Source organism: Narcine bancroftii, chromosome 13 (assembly GCF_036971445.1).
Source record: "Narcine bancroftii isolate sNarBan1 chromosome 13, sNarBan1.hap1, whole genome shotgun sequence".
Taxonomy (NCBI): domain Eukaryota; kingdom Metazoa; phylum Chordata; class Chondrichthyes; order Torpediniformes; family Narcinidae; genus Narcine; species Narcine bancroftii.
The window spans coordinates 43,318,012-43,342,008 of record NC_091481.1 but is presented as its reverse complement, the minus strand read 5'-3'; the positions used below and the strand labels follow the sequence as shown (position 1 = coordinate 43,342,008).

The following is a 23,997-nucleotide window of genomic DNA, read 5'->3' as shown; positions in this document are numbered from 1 at the left end:
CTCACAGAACAAATCTATCTGAGCTCTAATGAAGCTACAAAATTCCGGTTTCCCAACAGCAATGAATTAAGGCACCATCTATACACCATGGCCTGTTTATCTAGCATTATAATGAACAGAGTCAAGAGTGAATGCTCAGACAGTAACCGAGTCATGTACTTGGTTTCTACTATCCTTCCCTTCATTTGTGCCGATGCCAAAAATAAATCAATTCCAGTATAGGAATTGTGTTGTCTCAAGTAAAATGAATAATCGCTCTCTCTCCAATGTTGCCTTCTCCAGATATCTATTAAATTCAATTCTTTCATAAAGGCCAGTGTAGGTTTGGCTGCCCTTTAGTCCCTTATATGCCTTTTTATATGCCTTTTCTTTCCTTGCTGATTTGTCCAAGACCAGATCCAGACAAAAGTTAAAATCCCCTCCAGTCAAAACAGTCTCACACCCATTTGTTATTTTCAAATATATATTTTGTATAAATTGTTTATCATCAAAATTCTGGCATATATATATTCATAAGTGTCAATTATTCTGAGTAGATTTGACAATGAATCATCACAAATCTCCCAGCCAGGTCAATGACCACACCCCGGACCACTACCGGAACATTTTTTCCTATGAGGATAGCCACTCCTCTGGCTCTGGAAGTAAAGGAGGACATCACCACCTGGCCCACCCACCTCCTTTTTAACTTTATATGTTCTTAATTTATGAGGTGGGTCTCCTGTAGAAATGCTATATCTGTCTGCATTTTTTTAGGTGTGCCAAAACTTGTGATCTCTTTAAAGTATCGTACTAGGTTTGTCAGGCATGATTTTCCTTTAAGGATACTGTGTTAACTTGGGCCTATCTTGTCATGCACGTCTTGGTACTGTTATGAGCTCAGAGGACCCCAAAACCCAGCAGCAATAGATATTCACCAAGACAAATGGTTACTTAAATAAAAGTTGCTTTTAACTATCTATAAACATGAAAACAGAATCACAATTTAACTTATCACTATTGACTTAACTAATCTAACTTAACTTCCTTCTAATTCTAAGCGCATATGTATGTGATGTGTATGTAAGTTCAGAAAAGTTATTTGATTCACAGTCCAATATCACTTCTCATTCCTTCAAGTTCACTGGTTGCAGGCATTTCTTATACTGTGCACAGAATTTAACATTTATGAAGTTCACCAGGCTTTGGTGCTTGAAAGGTAAATGGTTACCACTCAGGAAGGTTCTTGTCAGTTTTCAGAGAGAGATTTGTTGTTCGCTGGACACCCACAACTAATTCCTTGTAACCAGCCACTTCAGTGTCTTGCCGAAGAAACTTTCCCTATCAGGGTTTTCCAGATAATAACCTCTTTCTTTTAGGTCACCACAGAGTTCCTTTTTGTTTCTCTTATTTCAAGTGAAACATTAGGCAGCTAGTTGTCTCCTCTTGTATGAAGCACAAGGACTTTGACCAGGCTGAACTAAGCACTCATAACATGGGGTTTTTTCACAAGCTTGCTAGCTTGTCCTGTTCCAGTCCCAGCTGCTGATGCTGCTGACTGCAGCATTGCAGAACTGAATTCTATTTCTCTCTCTCTCTCTCTCAGAGAAAAGCCTGTTTTTCTCTCTCTGCTTGAAAACCACATGACCCTCTTAGAACAGCAAGTTCCACTCCAGTCAGCCTGCAGCTCTGATGAGTTCTTTTATCTGTTGCCTTTTTGTAAACAACAATCCATTAGTGAAGTCTCTTGGGCACTCTCCAAAACTGTAGCAAAGGCTCTTGGCATTGGCCTGACTAGCATGAGCTGAGCTCCAGTATTTTAAATAAAATCTGTTTTAAAGTGTTTGTATGTGACCTACACTAAAAAAGACCTACCCCAATTTATCTCCCAAAAGCACAACATAATTTGTCATAGTACTCCATATCCTCATTCCAACAGCTTCCCAACCACCAATGCCCGGATAATAAGGTCTATAATTTCCTTTCTACTGCCTCCTTCCCTTATTAAAATGGAAAGACTTTTGCAATTCTTCAGTTTATTGATTCCTGGAAGATCATTACCTCAATCTCTACAGTGACCTCCTTCAGAACTCGAGAGTGTATTCCATCCAGTCTGAAAGACTTATCTACCCTTAGATCATTTAGCTTCTCAAGTACCTTCTCTCTCGTGTTATTGACTGAACTCACTTCTCTTCCCAGAGACCCTTGAGAGTCCGGTATATTACTGATATTGTCCACAGTGAAGACTGATCCTCTGCCTTCGTTTAGTTCCTCACTCCCATTACAATTCCTCCAACATCATTTTCTCTTGGGCCCATGTCTACTTCAGTCTCTCTTTTACTCTGAATATTTAAAGAAGCTTCTTTGATATTATTTGCTAACCTTCTTTCATAATTCATCTTTTCCTTCTAATCACCTTCTTAGTGGTCCTCTCTCAGTTTTTAAAATGTTCCCAGTCCTTTAACTCCCCACTAATTTTTAGTCCCTTATATGCCTTTTCTTTTGCTTTTATGTTGGTGTTAACTCCCCTCATCAGCCACAATTATCTCACTTTTCCATTCACAAATTTCTTTGTTTTTGGTGTGTGACTGTCCTGCACTTGCCTCGTTTCTTGCAGAAATTCCAGCCATCTGCTGTTTTCTCCATTAGTGTGTTTTTTCAGTCATCTTTGGCCAGTTCCTCTCTCATGCAACTGTCATTTCTTTTACTTCGACACATTGGACTCCAGCCTCTCCTTTTCAAATTTCAAAATGAACTCAGTCATATTGTGATCCTGCTTCCTGTGGATTCCTTCACCTTCAGCTCAATAATCACCTCTGGTTCATTACACAGCACCTAATCCCCCCTGAAATCCCATACCGACCTGGGTGTCCCAATCTACTTTCTTGTTGATTATCGTAACATTGTCCTTCTGACATTCCTTCTCTATTTCCAGTTCTATTTTGTTGTCCACATCCCGGCTTATAAATTTTCAAATATAAAATTATGCTCGAGTTAGTGAAACCAAAGATGAATGAAGAGATTAATTGTATTTTACATTATAAATTTAAATTTCCAAGGTCACAGGCCCTTCCAGCCCACAAGCCCATGCTGCCCCAAAATACCCATGTGACCAATTAACCGACTAACCCTGTACATCTTTGGAACCTGGATGGAAATCAGAACACCCAGAGGAAACCCATGCAGAAACGGGGAGATTCAAACCCAGGTTGCTGGTGCTGTTAATATCCTGCCCTTAACCCTGCTGCCCAATTGTGCTTTCTAATATTTATCTAAGTCATGGTTAGTTTAGAAAATCATTCAGAGATTCGTAACATGTAAGGCCTGCTGTTTTCATTTTTTAGACACCGAAAAGCAAAAATACAAGAAAAGAAAAAGTAAAGTTGAAGGAACTTGTGGATGGCTTCCACAATAATCCAATCCTTAAGATGGACCCGTCTGCACAAAGGTAGATCAGATTTCTCACGATTAGGGGGTTTCCCCTTTTTCAATTGGTTTTTAAATATCGATTGCTTTTAACTTGGCATCAATATTGTTTCTTCCCCAAAGTAAATAGATGTTTTTCACAATCTTGTTTGACTTCTTTCAGTCTTGGCTTAATGAAAAATGCAAATAGACAGACTGGGAGAAGAACAGGTAAAGGTAAATGCAAAAGCATTGAGGTGCCAGCTTGGTGACACTCTCACACTGTGCAAACTGAACAACAAAAGAAGAATGCAATACCCAGAGCTCTCCAATCACAACAAGCAGGTTGAGTCAGTGCTCTGCTGTCCTACCATGTGAATGCTGGGAGACATTTAAAGCAGCTCAGAATCTTCAAGAGATAGTAGGACCCAGCATATGGGCACTAAAGACAAGGCGGATACATTTTCAGTAATGTTCAGTGAGAATTGCCAAATAGATGATCCAATTTGTCTTCCTCTTGAGATCTTCATCATCGTGGTCATAATCAACTCATTTGATTCACTCTGCATGATATCAAGACAAAGCTGAGAGCACTGGACACAGCAAAACACAATATCCCACCAATAGCATCGTCGAGTTGTGCTTTCAGTCATTTGCAGTACTGATATCCACCAACAATGAGGAATGTTGACCAGTAATTAGCTGGACAAATCCACCCCAGCTATTCACTACCCACTCAGTCCACTCTTGACAAATGGTGTTGTCAGCATTGCTGTGAAGTGACACTTGACTTGCCAATAACCGTTTTACTGAAGGTCCAATTTGGGCTTCACCATAACTTCACCACTCCAAACCTCATCACAATCTTCACCAGCAGTGAAATGAGAATGACATGGAGGTGTTCAATGATGCTTGCTCAATGTTGGATTCCATTATACAAGGCCCTCCAAAATGATTGTTACAAAGACACTTTATTCCTTTATTTTCCCCTGTGCTCCACAGTTTTAAATTTGTAATCAAACCATTCAAATGATTAAATTTCACATTCCAGATTTTATTCAAAGTTATTTGTATACATTTTGGTTTGACTAGTAGCACTAACTTCTACTGTGATGAAATGCTTTGTGAGGTTGATCATGGCCAGAATGAACACATAATTAAGCAAAGATCTGGACCCACTCCGATTTGTGTATTGTCACAATTGTTCCACAGCAGATGCAATATCACTGGCTCTCCACTCAGCTCTGGATCACCTCGAAAACAGCTATTTGTACATATGGCTACTCTTCATAGACTACAGCTCAGCCTTCAACACCATTATGCCCTCAGTGCTGGTCAAGAAGCTCCAAACTCTAGGCCTCTGTACCCACCTCTATAACTGGATCCTTGACTTTCTCATTGGAAGACCACAGTCAATATGAATTGGAAACAATGTTTCCTCCTCACTGATTATCACAGGCACACACAAAGGATGGGTGATTAGCCCACTGCTCCACTCATTATACACCCATGGCTGTGTGGCCAAGCATAATTCGAAATGCCATCTACAAGTTTGCCGATGACACCACAGTTGTCGACAGAATCACAAATGGCAATGAGGAAGCATACAGGAGGGAGACTGATCAGCTCGTTGAATGGTGTAATCAACAACAACCATGCGCTCAATAACAGCAAAATCAAGGAGATGATTGTGGACTTCAGGAGGAAATCAGGGGAACACAACCCAGGGCTCAGTAGTGGAGAAGAACTTCAAATTCCTGGGTGTCAACATCTCCGAGAATCTGTCCTGGAGCCTCAACGTTGATATAATCACAAAGAAAGCTCACCGGCAGCTATACTTTATGAGATGTCTGAGAAGATTTGGTATATCACCGAAGATTCTTGTAAACAGGTGGACCGTGGAGAGCATTCTGGTTGGTTGCATCACTTCCTGGTATGGAGGGGCCAACTCTTAGGATAAGAATAAGCTCCAGAGGGTTGTTAACTTGGCCTGTGATATCACAGGCACCAGATCTCACTCCATCAAGGACATCTACATGAGGCAGTATCTTAAGAAAGCAGCCTCTATCCTCAAAGACCCCCATTACCCATACTCTCTTCACTCTGCCACCACTGGGGCTTAAAGATGAGCACCCAGCGGCACAAGGACAGCTTCTTCCCCGCTGCCACCACATTCCTGAATAATCAATGAACCATTGACATGGCCTCACTTTTTGTCCACTAGTATTTTTACCTTTTTTCTAGTAATGTTATAAGATGGTTATAATCTGAATGTTTGCACCATGACGCTGCCGCAAATCACCGAATTTCATGACTTGTTCATGACAATTAATTCTGATTCTGAAATTACAGCACTTTTTATACACGTCCCCTCATTTCAGGGCACCATAATATTTGGGACATCACAATGGGGTTTGATGTAATTGAGTGATCATGTTTAGTATTTTGTTGCATCTTCCTTCCATCCAATGACTGCTTGAAGTCTGTGATTCACAAAGAATTTTCTGAATCATTACTGATTCACAGGCGCTGAGAATCTTCTCTGGTGATTCTCTGCCAGGCCTCTGCTTGTTTCGAGGGCTTGTCCCTTGCGTTTTCTCTTCAGCATGTGTAAGGTTTGCTCAATTGGATTTAGATTGGGTGACTGACTAGGCCATTCAAGAATTTTCCAGTTTTTAGATTTGAAAATCTCCCTATTGCTTTAGCAGTGTATTTGTAATCATTGTTTTTCTGAATGATGAAGCGCCGTCCAATGAGTTTGGAGGTATTTGCTTGAACTTGAGCAGAAAAAATGTTTATGTCCACCTCAGAATTAATTTTGCTACGGCCATCAGCAGTTATATCATCAATGAAGGTAAGTGCCCCAGTACCTGTGGCAGCCATACATGCCCACGCCATAACACCCCCACCACCATGTTTCACAGATGAGGGGGTACGCTTTGGAATTTGGCCAGTTCTTTTACGCCTCTACACTTTGCTCTTACCATCACTCTGATACAGGTTAATCTTGGTTTCATCTGTCCACAAGAACTTTTTTCAGAATTCTGCAGGTTCAATAAATACTTCTTGGCAGATAGTAATCTGGCCATCCTGTTTCTGTGGCTAACTAGTGGTTTGCATCTTGCAGTGTAGCTTCTATTTCTGTTCATAAAGTCTTCTATGGACAGTAGTCATTGACACATCCATACCTACCTTCTGAAGAGTGTTTCTGATCTGTTGGACATATATTTGGAGCATTTTCTTCATTATGATGAGAATCTTTCTGTCAGTAGCAGTGGAGATTTTTCTTGGAATACCAATCCTTTTGCAATTATTGAGCTCACCAGTACACTCTTTCTTCTTACTGATGTGTTTCAAACAGTTGATGTTGGTAATCCTAAGGTTTGGGTGATATCTCTCACTGTTTTATTCTTGTTTTACACCCATATAATGGCTTATTTGACATTCATTGGCACAACTCTGGTCCTCATGTTGAAAAATGGCAACTATATATATAAAACCATATAACAATTACAGCACTGAAACAGGCCAGTTCGGCCCTTTTAGTCCATGCTGAACACCTACTCCCACCTAATCCCATTGACCCACATCCAGCCCATAACCCTCCATACCTCTCTCGTCTATATACTCTCCAATTTTCCTTAAATATTAAAATCGAACCCACATCTACCACTTTGGCCAGAAGCTCATTCCACACTCCCAACGTCCTCTGAGTGAAAAAATTCCCCCTCATGTTTCTCCTAAACTTTTCCCCATTCAATCTCAATCCATGTCTTCTTATTTGAATCTCCCCCACTCTTAATGGAAAAATCCTGTCCATATTGGACTCTACCTGTCCCCCTCATAATTTTAAATACCTCTATCAAATCACCCCTCAACTTTTTGTGTTCCAGGGAATGAAGTCATTGCTCAACCTTTCCCTGTAACTCAAACCCTGAAACCCAGGCAACACTCTTGTTAATCTCCTCTGCACTCTCTCTCTCTATTCTGTTTATATCCTTCCTATAATTTGGCAACTGAAAATGCACACAATATTCCAAATTTGGCCTTACCAATACCCAAAACAACTTCAACATGACATCCTAACCTCCTGTATTCAATACTCTGAGGGCCAACATACCAAAACATTTCTTCATTACCCTATCTGTGTGTGACTCCACTTCCAGGGAATTATGTACCAGGATTCCTAAATCCCTTGGTTCTACTGCACTCCCCATTTAACCTGTATGTCCTATTTTCCTATTATTCCTACCAAAATGTACCACCTCACATTCATCAGTATTAAACTCCATCTGCCATCTTTCAGCCCACTCTTCTAATGGTCCTATATCCCACTACAAGCTTTGAAAACCTTCTTCACTGCCCACAACACCACCAATCTTCATATCATTTGGAAACTTACTAATCCAATTAATCACCCTATCATCTAGATCATTTATATCTATGACAAACAACAATGGACCCAGTACTGATCCCTGAGACCCTCCACTAATCACTAATCACTGAAGTGCTGGGGAATGAACTACTCCAATAAGGGATGGTCACCAACTCCCCACCATTAATAGCCTGCGAGTTTCCATTGACCATAATCTTGTTGGACCAGATTTTTAGATACTGTGAAATCAAAGAAAACTGCAAATGCTGAACATTTAAAATAAAACAGAAAATGGTGGAAATACTGAATGGGTCATGCTACATTCAGGTTGACACATTAGATTGTGTTTCTCTTCCCACAGATACAGGCAAACCCACTAAGTATTTCCTGCAATCTTGTTTTTGTGTAGATACTGTGGCTGCAGGAGCAGGTTAAATACTTTTATCCCCACCTCCTGACGCCCAAAACTTTTGAACCATCTTTAATAAACCAGTCAGCATCATCAAGTTGGCTGAGTAAGTGACCACTCTCTAGATACTGGAACACCAACCAATACAAAGCAATGCACTAGATTGGCATCCACTATGCATTCCTACCACCACCATTGCACAGTGGTTGAGTTCAGGTTAAGGTGCCATGTGGATCATCTACCTAATATGATTGATTCATCAACCCAATATAATTGATTTACCCTGGCAACAAATTCCCATGACTGTGTGGGTTTTCATTTGACTGCTCCAGCCTCCTCCCACATTCCAAAGGTTAATTGGTCACTGTGTAATTGGGTAGCATGGTCTCATAGGATGGAAAGGCCTGTCACTGTGCTGTATCTCTAGGTCTAATAACATTCAAGGTAAACAAGAAACTGCAGTTTCCTTGCCTGACCTTGTAATGCATTCAATTAAGGAGTATTGCCTTATCAAGGTCATGAATTCTGCTTTTGTGTTCCATGTGAGCACAGACATTGGAAGGAATCATTTAATGATTTGATAGCATGTCAATAGATAAAATTGTTATTGTTAACTCAATGAAACTAAAATTCATTTGTTCAAAATTACAGAATTTAACTGTTAAACAGAAAGATCGTTAATACTTGATGTAAATCACATTATTGGAACCAACAAGAGAAGAAGGGAATTGATTGGTGCTGCAAGAAAATGGGAAGCTTCCATGTTTATTGCTTCCTCATTTTGATTTTAACCACTTTATTTGACTATGTATCTTACTTCACATCTTTATTTAAATTCAAAATTTCTTGAACACTTCCATCATGTGAAATGTTAGAACATGGTAAAAAACTGTCCTTTTTAAAACTCTGTTTGGAAACATTTATGGCATAGTGTTACGGAGTCCAGAGGACTCCACCTGGCCAGGTGGAGTCAGCCCTTAGGTGGTCTTCCTGCAGGTGCAGAGATCACCCCCTGCAGTAGGCTGGTGGTCGTATCACCACAGGCTAGGTGAGGCTCTTGTTTGTGATGTTTTTCAATTCAATCCAATACAAGTTCAGATGAGTTTCAAATTATTTATTTATTAACACAATGTCTATAAATAATGATGTTTGTATTAATGATCTGTAGTAAAGTTCTATATGGAAATGATCTATATATAAATGGTCAACAAAAAATATTTAAACCTCACTCACCCTCCTTCTATAAACTGTGACCGATACACAGGCTAACGTACTATGTAATGGCCTCTTGTCCCAGCACATACACTTACCATTACCCAAATACCGAACTACTGAGCATGCATTAATTATCCCCAGTCATGAAACCCATCAAGCATGCGCACAAAAAAAACCTGGCCACGCCTAGTCCACGGACCCCAGGACACCGCCTAACAAAGGTAAGTACACCTCTTTTGCCTGTACAACGATGTTGAACATGATGTCCAAGTTTAAATAAAACTCCACTGCCTGCATATGATTCAGTGTTTATGTAAAAGCCTCTTAAATGTTACCATTGTAGCAGCTTTCACCCTGTTCCAAAAACTTTTGTATAAAAAAACCACTTTAAACTTTCCCTCTCTCACCCTCAATGTATGTTTTCTACCATATGACTTTTTTTATCCTGGGATAAAGAATCTGACTGCTTACCTTATCCATGCCTCTAATAATCTAGGCTGATCAAATCTCCCCACTGTCTATGACACCCCAGAGAGCAACCCAATTTGTCCAACTTCTCCCCATAACTCCTCTCATCTATTCCAGGCAATATCCTGGTACATCTCTTTTGTACTTTTCTGAAGTGTCCACATCCTTCCTATAATGGGGGGACCAGATTTGCATCAATAGATATATTTGCAATTATCTAAAGTTTAAAGATATCTGAAAATAAAATGCTTCAAAAATATTTGACAACTGAGTGAATTGTTTATTACATATAAATTCCATTTGTGTGTTTTTTTTCATACATGTGAATTTTTAATCTATTATTTAGGAAGCAAAGGGAAAAATTGGAAAAGAAGGCCAGAGAGATTTTTCAAACGCTTCTCAGACCAGTTGTGCACAAATACCTGCAACGCAAAAGGTTCCATCAGTTGTGTATTAATGAGATGCCATGGCGTAGTCAGCTGCACAAGCTCTTGGGAATCGTGCACTTTAACTCCTTCCTGAAATGCTATGAAGAAGGATGGACATCAAAGCACCTTAGCAGGTACATTGGAGTTAACCCCGGAAATTTTTAAAAGTTGTAACTGAACGGGAATGATGTCAGTGGTAACCATGAACTAGTGATCATGGGCTAAAGTTTCCATCCAATCCAGTCCTGCTGAAAAGAACAAGAATTTTAATTTGAAATTCCGACATAGATGTCTTGCCTTCATAAATTGCCAAGTTAAGGCCAAATGTAAATTTTGGAGCAACTCATCATAATCCTCCTGGACAGTCTTAAACTCCAAGGCATGACATTGATTTTTCTAATTTTGGGTAACTCTGTAGACGTGGGATCTAGTGCAATACACAGAGGTTCTGGAGAAACTCAGCAGCAGCCGTAGAATGTAAAAGGCAATCAACATTTCAGTCCTGAGCCCTTCGCTGGGAAACCTTTGGTTCCACAGCTTCCATCTCTTTACCCACTTTTCTCTTCAACTTCCTCTCCTCCCAATGGTCTCCCTATCTGTTTCAACATTCCCACCTTTGGTCCAACATGCTATTACCTCTTAACACCTCCCCAGCTTGTTTATCGTCATCCTTCCCCCCGCCTCCCCCCCACCAGTCCCACCCCCAATATATTTGATATCATCCCTTCTTACTTTAGTCCTGATAAAATGTTGACGGACTATTTCTACCCATGGACACTGTCTGACCTGCTGCATTCCTTCAATAGTTTGTTGTTTGCTCAATAATTTTGTAGTTTTGCATTTGAGGGAACTGGTTGGCCTGCCTCAAACATTGAGTTTGGTTCAGTTCGGAACATCAGCCATTCTTTTTCTCCCACTGATACTGCTTGACTTGTCTTCCTCCAGTGCAATATACGAAAGATTGTCTTTTGCCTTGTGTGCACGAGTCTCAAAAAAGGAAAGAGAATATTATTTTCATTTGGGAGAACAAGAGCATTTTATAACATCAGATTTAATGGAACAATATGAGAAAGACATTCCCAGATCTTGTGATTTTATGCAGAACATTGGAAGTAAATTACATAATCCACCATGGCCTTATTTGGACTGAGCTTTGTGGAATTTTCAACTGAAATGGAGTTGAATTGTTTTGAGCTTTTACAGGATGCAAAATGGGCACCAGAAGACAAAGGTTAAAAGGAGGATTGAAAGCTAGTGAAGGTGAAAAGATTTTGGAGAATGAAGATGGAGAAAAATATGTTTGTGCTGTTGCAATATTTGACCAGCAGAACTGCAGATGCTGGAAATTTGAAGCAAAAATAAAAAAATGCTAGAAAATCTCAGCAGTACTTATGGGACAAGAAAAATATCAGTGAGAAATAACCAGATGACATCAATTTCCACCTCCAAATTCTGTTAATGTCCATCCCCTGGCCTCTCTCTTTCTCCAACCCTCTGTCTCCTTTCCTTCACTTCCCACCCCCTTCCCTTCTTCAACCCCTGCCCTCTCCCCATTACTTCTCAGCTTCTTATTCTTCCACCCTCCCACCCTCATTCCCGTCATCTCTTAACTATTAGTCTCCTCACAATTCCCCGTCCTCTCTTCTCTTCCCCCTCCCTCCCACTTTTTAATCAGGAGTCTACCTTTTCTTTCAGATTTCTGATGAAGGGCTCAAGCCTGAAATCTTGATCGCTTTTAACTTCTGACATGTGTAGGGCATGGTGAGTTTCTTCACTAGACCCCAGCATCTATCTAAGCACATAAGAACTAGAGGCAGGAGTCGGCCATATGGCCTGTCAAGCCTGCTCTGCCATTCATAGCTGATCTGATGAGAGGCTCATCTCCGGCTACCTGCCTATTCCCATATCCCTTTATTCCCCTATTGTGTAAAAATATATCCAACCTTGTCTTAATTATATTTTCTGAAGTATCCTTCACTACTTCAATGCGCAGAAAATTTCACAGATTCACCATCACTCCCTCACCCTGCATCATTCCCCCTCACCCTGCAACACCCCTTCACCCTGTATCACCCCCTCACCCTTCATCACCCCGCACCTTGGATCCCCCCTCACTCTGTATCACCCTCCCATAACCTTATCACCCCTCACCCTGCATCACCCCCTCACTCTGCATCACCCCCTCACTCTGCATCACCCCCCCTCACTCTGCATCACCCTTTCACCCTGCATCACCCCCTTCACCCTGTATCACCCCCTCACCCTTCATCACCCCGCACCTTGGATCCCCCCTCACTCTGTATCACCCTCCCATAACCTTATCACCCCTCACCCTGCATCACCCCCTCACTCTGCATCACCCCCCCTCACTCTGCATCACCCTTTCACCCTGCAACACCCCTTCACCCTGTATCACCCCCTCACCCTTCATCACCCCGCACCTTGGATCCCCCCTCACTCTGTATCACCCTCCCATAACCTTATCACCCCTCACCCTGCATCACCCCCTCACTCTGCATCACCCCACCTCACTCTGCATCACCCTTTCACCCTGCATCACCCCCTTCACCCTGTATCAGACTTACAGACAGTGCAGGATTCATAGCCCGATCCCGATCGCTGGCGCTAACCACCATGCTAACCGTGCTGTCCCATTGAAACTTCTCCAGCAAACCAGATGGTTGAAGAAAGGATAGAGAGAGCAATGTAAGGATTAAAGGTTTTAGAGTCAGTGAAGAAGATAGTGACCAAAATGATTTGAGAGATGAAAGACTTTAGTTGAGTGGAGAGTTTGAAGAACTTCTTGTTGGAATAGAGAAGGTTACAAAGGGATCTGATAGAGGTGGTTAAATTCATGAAGGTTACACTCAGAGTAGTTGGCAAGAAAATACCTTGAGAACACAGAATGAATCAAAAATGACCCGATGAGAACATTGCATACGTGTTCAGGGCCTGGAATGTACTACTAGGAAATGTCCTCAAAGAGAATTCATTTAAATTCAAATTTAGACGTACAGCATGGTATCATGCTCTTCCAGGCTACGTCTCCCAAATATACCTTCTTTCTTTTCTTTGGCTTGGCTTCGTGGACGAAGATTTATGCAGGGGTAATGTCCACGTCAGCTGCAGGCTCGTTTGTGGCTGACAAGTCCGATGCGGAACAGGCAGACATGGTTGCAGCGGTTGCAAGGGAAAATTGGTTGGTTGGGGTTGGGTGTTGGGTTTTTCCTCCTTTGTCTTTTGTCAGTGAGGTGGGCTCTGCAGTCTTCTTCAAAGGAGGTTGCTGCCCGCCAAATTGTGAGGCGCCAAGATGCACGGTTTGAGGCGATATCAGCCCACTGGCGGTGGTCAATGTGGCAGGCACCAAGAGATTTCTTTAGGCAGTCCTTGTACCTCTTCTTTGGTGCACCTCTGTCACGGAGGCTAGTGGAGAGCTCGCCATATAACACGATCTTGGGAATGCGATGGTCCTCCATTCTGGAGACGTGACCTACCCAGCGCAGTTGGATCTTCAGCAGTGTAGATTCGATGCTGTCGGCCTCTGCCATCTCGAGTACTTCGATGTTAGGGATGAAGTCGCTCCAATGAATGTTGAGGATGGAGCGGAGACAACGCTGGTGGAAGCGTTCTAGGAGCCGTAGGTGATGCCGGTAGAGGACCCATGATTCGGAGCCGAACAGGAGTGTGGGTATGACAACGGCTCTGTATACGCTAATCTTTGTGAGGTTTATCAGTTGGTTGTTTTTCCAGACTCTTTTGTGTTGTCTTCCAAAGGCGCTATTTGCCTTGGCGAGTCTGTTGTCTATCTCGTTGTCGATCCTTGCATGCGATGAAATGGTGCAGCCGAGATAGGTAAACTGGTTGACCGTTTTGAGTTTTGTGTGCCCGATGGAGATGTGGGGGGGCTGGTAGACATGGTGGGGAGCTGGGTGATGGAAGACCTCAGTTTTCTTCAGGCTGATTTCCAGGCCAAACATTTTGGCAGTTTCCACAAAACAGGACGTCAAGCTCTGAAGAGCTGGCTCTGAATGGGCAACTAAAGCCGCATCGTCTGCAAAGAGTAGTTCACGGACAAGTTGCTCTTGTGTCTTGGTGTGAGCTTGCAGGCGCCTCAGATTGAAGAGACTGCCATCCATGCGGTACCGGATGTAAACAGCGTCTTCATTGTTGAGGTCTTTCATGGCATGTTTCAGCATCATGCTGAAGAAGATTGAAAAGAGGGTTGGTGCGAGAACGCAGCCTTGCTTCACGCCATTGTTAATGGAGAAGGGTTCAGAGAGCTCATTGCTGTATCTGACCTGACCTTGTTGGTTTTCGTGCAGTTGGATAACCATGTTGAGGAACTTTGGGGGGCATCCGAGGCGCTCTAGTATTTGCCAAAGCCCTTTCCTGCTCACGGTGTCTAAGGCTTTGGTGAGGTCAACAAAGGTGATGTAGAGTCCTTTGTTTTGTTCTCTGCACTTTTCTTGGAGCTGTCTGAGGGCAAAGACCATATCAGTAGTTCCTCTGTTTGTGCGAAAGCCGCACTATGATTCTGGGAGAACATTTTCGGCGACACTAGGTATTATTCTATTTAGGAGTCTCCTATCGAAAATTTTGCCTGCAATGGAGAGCAGCGTGATTCCCCTGTAGTTTGAGCAGTCTGATTTCTCACCTTTGTTTTTGTATAGGGTGATGATGATGGCATCACGAAGGTCCTGAGGCAGCTTTCCTTGGTCCCAGCAGAGCTTGAAAAACTCATGTAGTTTGGCTTGCAGAGTTTTGTCGCCAGACTTCTGGGGGGATTCCATCCATACCTGCTGCTTTGCCACTTTTCAGTTGTTCAATTGCCTTATATGTCTCTTCCCGGATGAGGACCTCATCCAGCTCTAGCCTTAAGGGCTGTTGAGGGAGCTGGAGCAGGGCGGATTCTTGGACTGAGCGGTTGGCACTGAATAGAGATTGGAAGTGTTCTGACCATCGGTTGAGGATGGAGATCTTGTCGCTGAGGAGGACTTCACCGTCTGAGCTGTGCAGCGGGCTTTGGTCTTGGGGTGAGGGGCCGTACACAGTAAAAATCCCTGAAGTTGCCAATGTCCGCGCTGAGCTGGGTTAGTTTGGTGAGGCTAGTCCACCACTCATTTTGGATCTTTCGGAGTTTGCACTGAAGATGGCTGCATGCGCGACGGAAGGCTCGTTTCTTCTCTGGCCAGGACAGCTTTGCAAGGTGAGCCTGGTGGGCAGCTCGCTTCTTTGCCAGCAGCTCCTGGATTTCCTGGTTGTCGAACCAGACCTTGTTTTTCCTGGAGGAGAAGCCCAGTACCTCTTCAGTGGATTGCAATATGGTAGTCTTCAGCTGATCCCAGAGGGTTTCAGGGGACGAGTCCGTGAGGCGGATTGCATCCTCGAACTTTGCTTTGAGGTTTGCCTGGAAGTTTCCTCTCACTTCGTCTGACTGCAAGTTTCCAACATTGAACCTCTTTCTGGGGGCTTTACTGTTCCTGGACTTTGGCTTGAAGTGAAGGTTGAGCTTGCAGCGAACCAGCCGGTGGTCAGTGTGGCATTCCACGCTGGGTATGACCCTGGTGTGGAGCACATCTCGTTTGTCTCTTTCTCGCATTAGGACGTAGTCCAGGAGGTGCCAGTGTTTGGATCGGGGATGCATCCAGGTAGTCTTCAGGCTGTCCCTCTGCTGAAAAAGGGTGTTTGTAATGACAAGCCGCTGTTCTGCGCAGAGCTCCAACAGGAGGCGCCCGTTGTCATTGCACTTTCCGACACCATGCTTGCCCAGGATTCCTGGCCAGGTTTCTGAGTCTTTGCCGACACGAGCGTTGAAGTCGCCAAGGATGACAACCTTGTCGGCTGTAGGGGTGCATTGAATGAGGTTGCGCAGATCAGTGTAGAACTTGTTCTTTTCTGCTGGTTCCGCCTGGAGGGTTGGAGCATAGACACTGATGAGGGTGATGTGACGCTTGTTTTGAAGGGGGAGTCGCATGGACATGATCCGGTCCGAGTGGCCTGTCGGGAGGTTTTCGAGTTTGGAGGCAATGGAGTTCTTGACCATGAAGCCTACACCAGATAGGCGTCGTTCATCCATAGGCTTGCCAGACCAGTAGAGTGTGTAGCCCGTGCCACGTTCTTGGAGGCTGCCTACATCTGCAAGGCGGACTTCACTGAGAGCGGCTATGTCGATGTCAAGTCTGAGGAGTTCATGTGCGATGAGGGCAGACCGACGTTCAGGTCAGAGACTGTCAGCCTTGTCTAGCATGGTTCTGATGTTCCAGCATGCTAGCTTGAGTTTGTGAGCATCTTTTGAGAGGAAGGACGTGGAGGGGGAGGGCATGGACCTGTCCTCGGGCCTGCGCAAAGGAGCGTTTAGGTGGAGTGCAGTGTGCGCAGTACTGGCCCCACCCTTTACACCCATGGTTCATGTGCCGTGGCCAAGCAAGCTGGGACGTGGCAGCGAGGTCCTTGGGTCGTAGGTTTTATATCGGAGTGGCCTTCTCCTATGCAGGTTTCTTACCTCCCCTCCTAGCTCAGACCATACCTGGTCGCAAATCATCTGTGAACATGGCTGAGGTAAGTTTAATTGGGTTCTCTAACTACCTCTGAGGTAGGTCAGGGACCCGGTTGGATTCTGACGGGGTTGACCGAGTCACACCCTTTCTTACTGCTGTGTAACTGGGGTTTAACTGGAAGGCAGCGGCGGCCCCGGCCCCAGTCCAAGCAGAAGGTAGGCGGCGGCGGCCCCGATCCGGGCAAAAGCGAGGGGGAGGCGGCGGCCCCGGCCTCGGTAGAGTGAGGCAGGCGGAGGCCCTGGTCCGGGCAGAAGCGAGGGGGAGGCGGTGGCCCCGGCCTTGGTCAAGTGAGGCAGGTGGAGGCCCCAGTCCGGAGAGAAGCGAGGGGGAGGCGGTGGCCCCGGCCTCGGCAGAGCAAAGTAGGCAGAGGCCCCGGTCCAGGCAGAAAGAAGGAGGCGGCAGCCCCGGTCCGGGCACAGGGAAAGCAGCGGCGGCCCCGGACCCGGTCCGGGCAGAGGGTAGGCAGCGGCGGCCCCGATCCGGGCAAAAGTGAGGGGGAGGCGGCAGTCCCGGCCTTGGTAGAGTGAGGCAGGCGGAGGCCCTGGTCCAGGGCCTCCCAAATATACCAATTAACCTACAAACCCCGTACATTTTCTAGTGTTCAAAAGAAGACTCAGTAAGTATGTGAAAAGAGGGAATTGTCAGGCCATGGGAATAAAGCAGAGGAGTAAAATGAGTTGGATTTTCCAACTTTTTTTCCCCCTTCTCACCTTAGACTCCTGAAAGGGTCCCTACCCAAAACATTGACTGTCCATTTCTCTTCACGATGCTGCCTGACCTGATGAGACTGCTTGCTCAGGATTTCTGTAATATAAAGCTGGATTGGGTGAGAAGCATGGACATCAGATTCTGTGATCTTGACAACCACAGAGGTGAGGAATTTCAGTCATGGGCAAAAAGACAAGTAGCTGGAATTGTTCTCCCAATGTTAAAGAGGAACTCAGGTGGAATTATTTCAATTGATGAGAGGTTTTGATGATGAACAGGGTGAGAAACTGTGTTGGTGGGCAGATGTTTGAACCACAGAACATAGAATCATAAAGATTGACAAATGTTACAGCAGAATCCAGAGACTTTTCATGGATAAGCAAATTGTTACACATGGAATGTTTTGTCCGTGGAACCAGGTTCAATGAAAGCTCACCAATGGGGGATTGAATATGTGCTTGAAAAAGAAAGAATCTTGTTGGTCTATGTGGAAAAAGACAATTAATAAACCCATTGGTTAGATCAGATAGCTGAATTATAGGCTGAATAATCTGCAGGAAGGTACGAATGAGGACTATCAATTCACAAGAAGGTAAGATCATAAGAAAGAGCAGAAGGCGGCTGTGTGGCCACTGGAACTGCTCTGACATTTAATAACATGACCCTGAACTCTTTTATTTAAAGCTTGCTGAGCAAAGACCAGCCTCTCTAAAGACCAGAGTGTAATTTTAACTTCTTAAAACATTTAGACAAACAGCACAATAACAGGCCTTTCCAAGCCATGAGCCTCTGCCACCCAAATTAACATACCACCCCGAATGAGAAAACCAGAGCACTCAGAGAAAACCAAAGCAGACATGGAGAATGTACAAGATCCTCGCTGGATTCAAACCCAGGTTGCTGGTGCTGTAGTTGCATCGCACTAACTGCTACACCAACGATGTCATCCTTCATGTATCCTGAACACTTGACCCAAGTCCATGGTTCTCGATATCACAATGTGGGGAAACAACAACTCTACTTCTACCCTCTCAAGCCCAACAAGAATTTCAAGAATTATACATTTGCTTTCTTTCTAAAATATTTTTATTGATGTTTACATTATGCAAAATTGAACAGTAAAGTTATATATTGAAATGTACAATTCAAAAGATAAGAATGTTTTTAAAAAGCAAACCATTAATTCAAAACCCCTATCACTAAGCAAGGTTAAAAGCTAACATGTAGGAATCCTACAGACTCTCCAGCAAAAGTAGTTCTTCACCTCTTAAATCTACACACTCAAATCTTGAGTCTAAGTCCCCCGGTTCTAGTCTCACCAATTAGTCTCTTTCATAATGTTACATTATGATCTCCTCCCTTTTCTTCTGAATTCCAGTGAGTATAGTCCCAGGAAATTCCACCACTCCTATAGGGATAATCTCCTCGAGTCTGGGATCAACCTGGTGAACCTCCTCCCAAGCAAGGTTTTTTTTCCTCAAGTATGGAGATCAGAACTACACACAGTTCTGAAGGTGCATCTCTTAAATTCAGTTCCTTGAGCAATGAAAGCCAACATTCCTTTTGCCTTTTTGATTACCTGTGGTATCTGCAAACCAACCTTTTGCAATTCATGCACAAGTACTCCAAGTTCCTCTGAATGCTGTAGTCTTAATTTTTTTTAAATTTAGACCAACAGCATGGTAATAGGCCCTTCCGGCCCATTAGCCTGTGCCGCCAGAATACCCCAATTAACCTACAATCCATTTAAATAATAATCTTCTATTTTTCCTTTCAAAGTGGAGTACATCTGCTCCTATATCTTATAGAACATAGAACACTACAGCACCCAGGCCCTTTGGCCCTCGATGTTGTGCCAACACATATTTTCCTTAAAATAAAGTATTAAACCCTATCTATCCCATGACCCTCTATTTAACTTCCATCCATTTGCCTGTCTCAGAATCTTTTAAATGCCCTTAATGTTTCAGCCTCCAACACCATACCTGGCAAGGCATTCCCCAAGCACCCACAACTCTCTGCATAAAAAAAAACCTACCCCTGATGTTTCCCTTAAACTTCACTTTGCACACATGGCCTATTGTGATGGCTGTTACTGCCTTGAGAAACAGGCACTGGCCTCTCACAATCTTGCAGACCTCTATTAAGTCTCCTCTCATCCTTCTACGCTCCAAAGAGAATATTCCCAGCTCTGCTAACCTTGCCCCATAAGACTCAATTTCTAATCAAGGAAACATCCTGGTAAATCTCTTCTGCATCCTCTCCACACTTCCACATCCTTCCTATAATGAAGTGACCAGAACTGAACACAATTCTCTTAACTGTGGTCTCACCAGAGATTTGTAGAGTTACAACAGGACCTCTCTGATCTTAAACTCAGTTCCCCTATTAATTTTTTTTAAACTTTATTTATTCATTCAAAATACAGATAATAAGTAACATATATAACAATAAACAAAGCAAGAAAAAAAAAGAAAACCCCCCCTTTCAGCCAACTCTCCTAAGGAGAGCCATAAAGAAAAGAATAACGAAAAGTGAAACATACATATTAAGATCTAATCAATGTAAATCAAAATGTAAATATTCTGAATATAACAATCACTTATTAATAAAAAAACTATAGTTACACGCGAAACATATGTGATTTTTTCCATTATGAAGCAATATTTCATCTCATTATGCCATCCATTAATATCAATCATATTCATATCTTTCCACGTACTAGCAATACATTTTTTCGCTACAGATAGCATTAAATATACAGAAGCAAGTTGAAATTTATCTAATCCCAGACCTTTCAAAGGTTGCAAACTACCCAATAAAAATACTGCTGAATCTAAAGGTATTTTAATCTTATACAGGTATTCCAGAAATGATCGTACTTTCATCCAAAAAGATTGTATATATATATATACATGACCAGACCGCATGAAAAAAAGTTCCAACAGCATTACCACATCTAAAGCACAAATCTGATTCCTGAAAACCATATTTTTTCAATTTTTCAGGTGTTAAGTATAATTGATGTAAAAAATTATAATTAATCAACACATAACGTGCATTTATCAATCTAGTTACACTATCATAACAAATATCTGACCAATCATCCTCGGAAAAAATAAAACCAATCTCCACTTCCCATTTACCATTAGATTTATCCCAACCCTTTTAATCCATACTATCCTGCAATATTTGATACATAACTGAAATATAACCCTTCTCTGGTACCTTCATAAGGAAAGTCTCAAATTTAGTCATTTCAGCTAAAATCATATCTCTACCAAACACATGCTTTACCAAGGATCAAATTTGATAATAAAGAAACAAAGAGTTCTTATCAATACCGTAACTGTCTCTCATCTGATCAAAAGCTAAAAATTTACCTTCTTTAAAACAATCTCCCAAATTTTCCACACCTTTAAATCTCCAATGTAATAAACCGATTATGTATTGAAAAAGAAATAAGTTGATTATTATACAGTGGAGTCAAGGCCGAAAATTCACCACTAGAACCGATCATTTTCTTTTTCTTTGTCCATAACTTCATTAAATGTTTTAGTATAGGCACATTATGTTGCTGTAACAAATTTACATTCCATCTAAACAAAAATTGATGTATTTCAAATTCAAAAATATTTGCCATCTCAATTAGGGGGCCATTCCAGATCCATCAATGAATTAATAAATTTAAGTTGGGCTGCTTCAAAATAATTTTGAAAATGTGGTAAACGTAATCCCCCTAGTTCATATTTCCAAGTTAATTTATTCAAAGCTACTCTTGAAAATTTACCTCTCCATAAAAACTCTCTAACCATTTTATTCAAATCTCGAAAAAATATATTATCAAGTAAATATGGAATACATTGAAATAAATATTGTATATGTGGAAAAATATTCATCTTAATTCTAATTATTCTACCCAATAGATTAATAGGTAAATCTTTCCAGTTAATCAAATCAGTTTTAATTTTTTTTTATTAACGGAACATAATTTAATTTATATAAAGATTAATAATTGACATCCATGATTATACCCAAATACTTAATTTGATCCGTCCATTTCAAATTAAGAATGTTCTTATAAACTGAATAATCTCCTTCACTCACCGGTAATATTTTGCTTTTTCCCCAATTAACTTTATATCCAGAAAGACGTCCATATTGCATCAAACACTCCTTCAAATGCAAAAGTGATTGAGCTGGATTTGTTAGGTACACCAATACATCATCAGCAAATAAATTAATTTTATACTCCTCGTCTAAAACTTTCATACCCTGTATCTGTGTATTCTGTCTTATCAACTGTGCCAAAGGTTCGATCACTAACGCAAACAAAGCTGATGATAAAGGACAACCTTGATGAGTAGATCAGGTCAGTTTAAATGGTTCCAAAATCAAACCATTCGTCAATACTCTCGCTACCGGTTTTCTAAATAAAGCCTTAATCCAACCAGTAAAAAAAGGACCAAACTTAAATTTGAACAGAAAATTCCACTCAACTCTATTAAACACTTTTTCGGCATCTAAACATATCACCATCGGATGGTCTGAAGATTGTTGAAATCTATTAATCAAACTAATCACATGTAAAATATTATTCGAGACATATCTATTCTTTATGAAACCTGTTTGATCCATATGAATCAGCTTAGGTAAAAACTTAGCCAATGTATTCGCTAAAATTTTAGCTATAATTCAACAACATTCAACAACAAAATCAGTTGATATGAAGATACTTTCAAAGGATCTCTATCTTTCTTTGGAATTACTGTAATTAAAGCACTAGAACAAGATTCAGGCAATTCATAATGTTCTCCAACTGACATAGTACATCTCCAAACACTGTAGAAAGGTCATCATAAATTTTTTTATAAAATTCGACCGAAAATCCATCATCACCAGGTGATTTACCGTTCGGCATTTCCATCATAGCCATTTTAATTTCTGAATCAGTAAATGGTGCTTCCAACTCCTGTATATCTACATCCTCTAATGTCAGTAAGTTCAACTGTGATAGAAAAAGATCAATCAATCCGTTTTCTTGTTTTCCATCAGATGTATATAATTTATTATAAAATGAACGAAATTCATCATTAATCTCACGAGGTTTATATGTAATAAACAAATTCCAGCTAACAGCATTAATAGTCCTCAAAACCTGTTCTTTCTTTAATTGCCATGCCAATACCTTATGTGCTTTCTCTCCCCATTCATAATATCATTGTTTAGTCCTAATAATCATACACTCAAATTGATAAGATTGCAAAGTATTATATTCCAATTTCAAACTGGACAATTCTATTTTCTGATCTTCTGTAACATCTCTCTGAAATTCCTTTTCTAACTCACTAATCCGTTTCTCTAACTCAAGACTCTGGTTTAATCGATTCTTTTTTTATTTTAGAAGTATAACTAATTATTTGTCCTCTCAAATAAGCTTTCATAGCATCCCATACTACAAATTTACTTTGAACAGAATTAGAATTTTCTTTAAAAAAAAATTAATTTGTTCTTTCAAAAAAATCAATAAATTCCGCATTTTTCAACAGCATTATATTAAACCTCCAACAATAAGCCACTTGAACTTTCTCAGAAGTTATATATGTAAAGTATAACAAAGAATGATCCGAAATCACCCTACTTTTATATTCCGCTTGTTGTATTTTCCCCTGTAGATATGCCAATACTAAAAAAAAGTCAATCCTTGAAAACGATTCATGTCGAGCTGAATAAAAGGAGAAATCCTTCTCTGTTGGGTTAAGATGTCTCCAAATATCCACTAAATTGAGATCTTTCATCAACACTAAAACCTGAACTGCCATTTTAGATTTCTTAACTTTCATCGGAGATTTATCAAATAAAGGTTCCAAAACACAATTAAAATCACCACCAACTAAAACATTCTCATTAGCCTGACCCAGATATAGAAATGCATCTGAAATAAATATTTCATCATCTTCATTTTGGGCATAAATATTAAGTAAAGTCCACAATTCACTAAAAATCTTACAATTTAATTTATGAATACATCCTGCCTTTTCCTCCATTGATTGTAATTCAAAAGATAAATTCTTATGTATCAAAATTGCTACACCTTTAGCCCTGGAATTAAATGAAGAAGAATATACATGTCCTACCCAATCCCTCTTCAATTTCATACTTTCTTTTACATTCAGATGTGTTTCTTGTAAAAAAGCGATATCAATTTTCATTTTCTTAATATACGCCAAAATACGCTTACGCTTAATCGGACTGTTTAAACCCCGAACATTAAAAGTAGCAAACTTCAACTTTGACATATCCACTAATATTACAAAAAACTAATATCGATATATAAAGATTCAAATCAACGTAAATATGCCCTCCAATAGGAGAAAAAGAAACCACAAATTAGAAACTAAATAAAATAAAATGAAAAAAAAAAGTTAAAAAAAACTCAAAAGAAAACTACCG

The 23,997-nt window shown here is 41.3% G+C and overlaps 1 protein-coding gene across 1 annotated transcript in view; it reads left to right on the top strand.

Moving 5' to 3' along the window:
- cfap54 (cilia and flagella associated protein 54) overlaps window positions 1-23,997 on the top strand; it is a 1,315,566-nt gene that overhangs the window by 1,022,768 nt on the left and 268,801 nt on the right. The window contains exons 33-34 of the mRNA XM_069909968.1: window positions 3,324-3,427; window positions 10,198-10,413. Coding sequence (XP_069766069.1) covers window positions 3,324-3,427; window positions 10,198-10,413 — 320 coding nt within the window. The remainder of the gene's footprint in view (window positions 1-3,323; window positions 3,428-10,197; window positions 10,414-23,997) is intronic.